Source organism: Limulus polyphemus, unplaced genomic scaffold (assembly GCF_000517525.1).
Source record: "Limulus polyphemus unplaced genomic scaffold, Limulus_polyphemus-2.1.2 Scaffold8527, whole genome shotgun sequence".
NCBI classification, from domain to species: domain Eukaryota; kingdom Metazoa; phylum Arthropoda; class Merostomata; order Xiphosura; family Limulidae; genus Limulus; species Limulus polyphemus.
Window position 1 is genome coordinate 16,536 of NW_013674137.1, and position 5,377 is coordinate 21,912.

General features: G+C 39.4%; 1 protein-coding gene across 1 annotated transcript in view; it reads left to right on the forward strand.

Annotated features, from left to right (window-relative positions):
• The window catches only part of LOC111083198, a 22,575-nt gene that overhangs the window by 12,406 nt on the left and 4,792 nt on the right, over nt 1-5,377 (forward strand). Inside the window, exon 2 of the mRNA XM_022379516.1 lies at nt 2,744-2,869. Coding sequence (XP_022235224.1) covers nt 2,744-2,869 — 126 coding nt within the window. The remainder of the gene's footprint in view (nt 1-2,743; nt 2,870-5,377) is intronic.

Genomic DNA, 5,377 nt, shown 5'->3' on the forward strand with positions numbered 1-5,377 from the left:
ACGTTAAAATACTTCTGGAAACTTCTTTCCACGCATTATCCAACAATGTCGGATTTCTGTCTACTAGTTCAGAACTTAGTAGAGACGATCGAGCACCTATATCAACCAATAACTGACATGTTATACCTTCTATTTCTACTTTAACTATTGGTGATACTTCATTAACATTATGAATACTCGATCATTTACCCCATACTGCCGGAACTACCTCTACTTTTGCTCTGTAATCCCGGCGGGGATTACGTTTTTTGGACCTGTAGAGAAGGTAGATCTACCGTTATTATTGGCAAACCTTCTTCTGTAAGCTCCAGCCTTTGGGGCTTTTAAATTTTCAGCCTTTCATGGGCGTCGGCAGTCTCGTGCCATGTGACCTGTAATGCCACAGTTATAGCACAATGTCTGCTCATTTCCTTTCTGGTTTTGAAAGCAGTTTCTAGCCATATGTCCAACTTTTCCACAGTTGAAGCACTGGAAGCCATCGGGCTTCATTTGTGTATTAGCCAGATTAGCCTTGCTAGAGTTATTGACTGCATTTATAGCAGAATATTTAGGCTTATAGATCTGCTTTTCTCGTAGCTCTTCTCGAGTGGCTACTTCAATTAGATATAATAAAGTTGCTCGAGGGGTGTTTGCTTCATTTACATGTCCCCTAGCTGCATTACTGTACAGCCCTTGTTCATACTCTGATTTTAGAGTATCCTGCAGCATATCCTCACTTGGATGTGCATAAGCCTTGCGTAATCTATTACCTAACTCCTGCAACCTATGTCCAAAAACTCGGACAGATTCGCCACGTTGTTGATAAAGGTTACGCATTTCTGTTAAAATGACATTGGTGGTTTATCGTGTCCTGTACTCGTCTAGTAGCTTACTATCGATAATCTGTTGTTTCACGAAGCTCGCCATAAGCTCTAATGTAACGTTTAGCCTCTCATGCTGTTCTTAAACGTAGTATATCAGCTTTCTGGCCATCAGTCCAGCCTGATATTCTACCTGCTTCATTTAATGCGTCGATAAAGCTTTCGACATACTCGTCTGTAGTAGCGTGATACAGTGGTATGGCACTTGTTAAGTGTGTCGCGCCGTGGGGCCCTATTGGTGCGGGTTGTTCCGCTGTGGCTTCATTATCAGCATCAGCCCTTCTATTGATTCTAGGGCATGCACCACCCTCCTCTGTAGTTGTATCTACCCCAGTAGTAGCCATAACTACTTAATTCTAACTTATTTCTAACTTACACTACATATATTACTTCGGCCGACTTTCTTACCTTTTCCGTCTTTCTTTACTCTAACTAACCTTTTGTTAGCTACTCGAGACTCGAGACTGCGCCAGCTGTAACAGGTCAGCGCTCAGGTGAGCTTAATTGTTGGAGTTTCAATTAAAACCAACCTGTACACCAAATTTACTTGTTGGAGGATTTTGTCGTGACGAGAGGAGCCACAAGTCGCTAACTCGAGGAGTTTACAGTTAGACTAAAGAATATGAGTCTCAAGGCCTATTTCTCAACACAGGCATCTCCTTGTCCCATTTCTTTTTCTTATATCCTTCTACACTCGTTTATTTCCCTTGAAACTCTTAAAGCTTTTACTTTAAGTATAACTAACATATGTTTAATTATGTCTAATTATTGAAGCAATTGATGAAATTTCTTCAAAAATTTCCAGTTGCTTCAGGTCCTACTGGTACTGTTCGAAAATGGTTAAGTATAGTAGTACCTGATGGTACTGTTGTAGAACGGTTAAGTATAGTAGTGCCTGATGGTACTGTTGTGGAGTATTTAAGTATAGTAGTACCTGATGGTACTGTTGTAGAATGGTTAAGTATAGTAGTGCCTGATGGTACTGTTGTAGAATGGTTAAGTATAGTAGTACCTGATGGTACTGTTGTAGAATGGTTAAGTATAGTATTACTTGATAGTACTGTTGTAGAATGGTTAAGTATAGTATTACTTGATGGTACTGTTGTAGAATGGTTAAGTATAGTAGTACCTGATGGTACTGTTGTAGAATGGTTAAGTATAGTATTACTTGATGGTACTGTTGTAGAATGGTTAAGTATAGTAGTACCTGATGGTACTGTTGTAGAACAGTTAAGTATAGTAGTGCCTGATGGTACTGTTGTAGAATATTTAAGTATAGTAGTACCTGATGGTACTGTTGTAGAATGGTTAAGTATAGTAGTGCCTGATGGTACTGTTGTAGAACAGTTAAGTATAGTAGTGCCTGATGGTACTGTTGTAGAAAATTTAAGTATAGTAGTACCTGATGGTACTGTTGTAGAACAGTTAAGTATAGTATTACTTGATGGTACTGTTGTAGAATGGTTAAATATAGTAGTGCCTGATAGTACTGTTGTAGAATGGTTAAGTGTAGTAGTACCTGATGGTACTGTTGTAGAACAGTTAAGTATAATAGTGCCTGATGGTACTGTTGTAAAACAGTTAAGTATAATAGTGCCTGATGGTACTGTTGTAGAATGGTTAAGTATAATAGTGCCTGATGGTACTGTTGTAGAATGGTTAAGTATAGTAGTACCTGTTGGTACTGTTGTAGAATGGTTAAATATAGTAGTACCTGTTGCTACTGTTGTAGAACAGTTAAGTATAGTAGTGCCTGATAGGACTGTGTGTATAGGACAGAGTATGTTAAGAAAATACATACTTAAAATAAATTTACTATTTGGTTGGAATTTTAAACAGTCCACTGAGTTTAGCAGATGTTTTTGTTTTGTTTTCTAATATAGTGGGCCAGAATTGTACTTGTAATGGAGAGAGGAGTGCCCCCTTCCGAGTGTTTGGACCAACTTCTTCGTTATTCTCAAACCATGGCTAATGGAGGGAGAGCACTTGTGTTGCGACTACAACAAAACGTAAGGCTTTCAGTGTTTGTAAGTCATATTTGTTTATACATACGTAAGATACATTCGACACTCATATTCAAATATTTGTTTCGGGCTTATAATCCATTTTTAGGTTCGTTGTGTAGGAATGAACGAAGTTACAGGAAAAAATATTTCGCCCTTTAGAATTTCGTGTGTTTTTGAAATAATAGATTATTTTTAGCATTAAATGGAAATTTCAAAATTAATTATACATATTGTTACGACAGTGGAAGTCACTTGATGCTGCTGGTGCATTGTTGTTGGTGGCATGCATGATGAGTTTCGCGAATGATCGGGGAAGTCCGAGTGTGTTCAAGATGCCCTCTTTGGTAGTACATAAGCCTGGCAGAGAAATCCAGGATATATAAATGAAGAGAGAGCAGTAGTTACTTTGAATTCCGTGTAATTTATTATTCTGTTAGTTTCGAGCTAGTGAGCCAAAAAGTGTATGTTTTGTACTCATCGAGAGCGATGTAATCGAGATTGTGAATAGCTGTGATTTATAGCGTGTATAATAAAAGTTGTTAAGTTCAAAGTGACGAGAAACGTACTGATTGTGGAACTACTGTATACTAAAAGTTTGTATTGAGGAAGAATGAACTGGTTTAATCAAGTAAGGACTTGTATCATTGAAGATCCTCGGAAAATAATTTCTACCAGAAACAAATAAGCAAGCAGATACGTAACAAATTGATGTCAAAGAATGGGATGGAAAAGAGAAAAAAAAGATGGAAACGAGAAGTGGCAAATCAAACTACAACTTAGCAGATTTGATGGAAGCAATACTAGAACAGCAAAAGAAACAAGAAAAGAGACTAGTGTCAAGAAATCCTGCAACAGTGGCACCTCGAACAGCAAAATAAGCAAGAAGAGATATTACAGCAGTTGTTGGAGAAAAAAGAAAAGAAACAAGAAGAGAGATTACAGCAGTTGTTGGAAGACAAAAAAGAAACAATAAGAACGAGAAAATAAACAAGAAGAGAGACTACAGCAGTAGTTGGAGGAAAAAGAAAAGAAACAAGAAGAGAGGCTACAGCAGTGGTAGGAGGAGAAAGAAAATAAACAAGAAGAGAGACTACAGCAGTGGTTGGAGGATAAAGAAAATAAACAAGAAGAGAGACTACAGCAGTGGTTGGAGGATAAAGAAAATAAACAAGAAAAGAGACTACAGCAGTAACAAGAAAACCAGCACCAGTGGCAACTGGAGCAAGAGAGGAAACAAGAAGAACGAGAAAAGAAACAGAAATAAAGTATCCAACAAGTACAGGAAAGTCAGTAACAGTGGCAAGAAAAACAAGGTGAGAGAGTACAGCATCAGCATGAAGTACAAATGGAAAAGATTAGTAAATTTCAAAGTGAATTAAATGCATTAAATGACGATTTACTGTCTTTTACACAGGGAAGATATATTAGCCATGGACTTAATCAGCCCCAGACAACAGGAAGCCCCTCCAGACCCTGCAGTTAAACCCTAATGTAGACATCTTCAGTAATGCAAGAAGTCACATTCCAGACATGAGTGTCAGCAATAGGGATTATCTAGATGAAGGAAGCCACAGGAATTCGATGGGAAGGCACCGTGGGAAGCATATAGAGCACAATTTTAGCTCCTGGCAGAAATGAATGGATGGACAGAGGAGCAGAAAACAGTGTACCTGGCAACGAGTCTGAAGGGACAACCACTGGAAATACTTGTACAGTTGTCAGCAGACAACAGGCATAACTACAGAGCACTGGTAGCTGCTTTAGAAATCAGGTATGTAACACAAAATCAGTCCAAAGTCTACAGGGCTAGGTTTAGGACTAGAGTCCATGCTAAAGACATAGGATATGGAAAGTATGGCACACAAGGCCTACCCAACTGCACCACCTGATGTCCTCAAGCTGTTGCTGAGGGATCAGTTTGTGGATGCCTTGGATAGTCCACAACTAAAGATACAAGTAAAGCAAGCACACTTCTCTACTATGCAGTTTGCAATGGCCAGAGCTCTTGAATTCGAATCCTACATTAAGTCCAACACAGAGGTACCAAGGTTGGTACAGTCATCAGGATTCAAGGCCAGAAAAGGGCAGTTTTCAGAGAAGTTTGAGGGATTTTCTGGCACTGTAACGAACCTTGGCACAGAAAGCTCGATGCCAGCAACTTCAACACAGTAAAGATGCCACGGCAGGAAAGACTGCTACCCAGAAAGGTTGTTGGAACTGTGGAGAGCAAAGACATATGAGGAGCCAGTGTAAGAAGAATACTACCCAGAAAGTCAGCCTCGGGGAACCAGTTGTGGTTGGTGTTGAGGGACGCCCACCAACCCCCACCGTGAAAGTCTCAACAGCTAAGTGTAAAATGGCAAGAACACATAGTGTCTACGTGATAGGAAAGCTGGACGGCCAAAAGTGCAACTTTGTCATAGATTCTGCATCCCAGCAAACCCTTGTGAGTATCAAGGTGCTAGATCACAAAGGAGTACCAAAAGCCATACAGAAGCTCTGTGGTGTAAC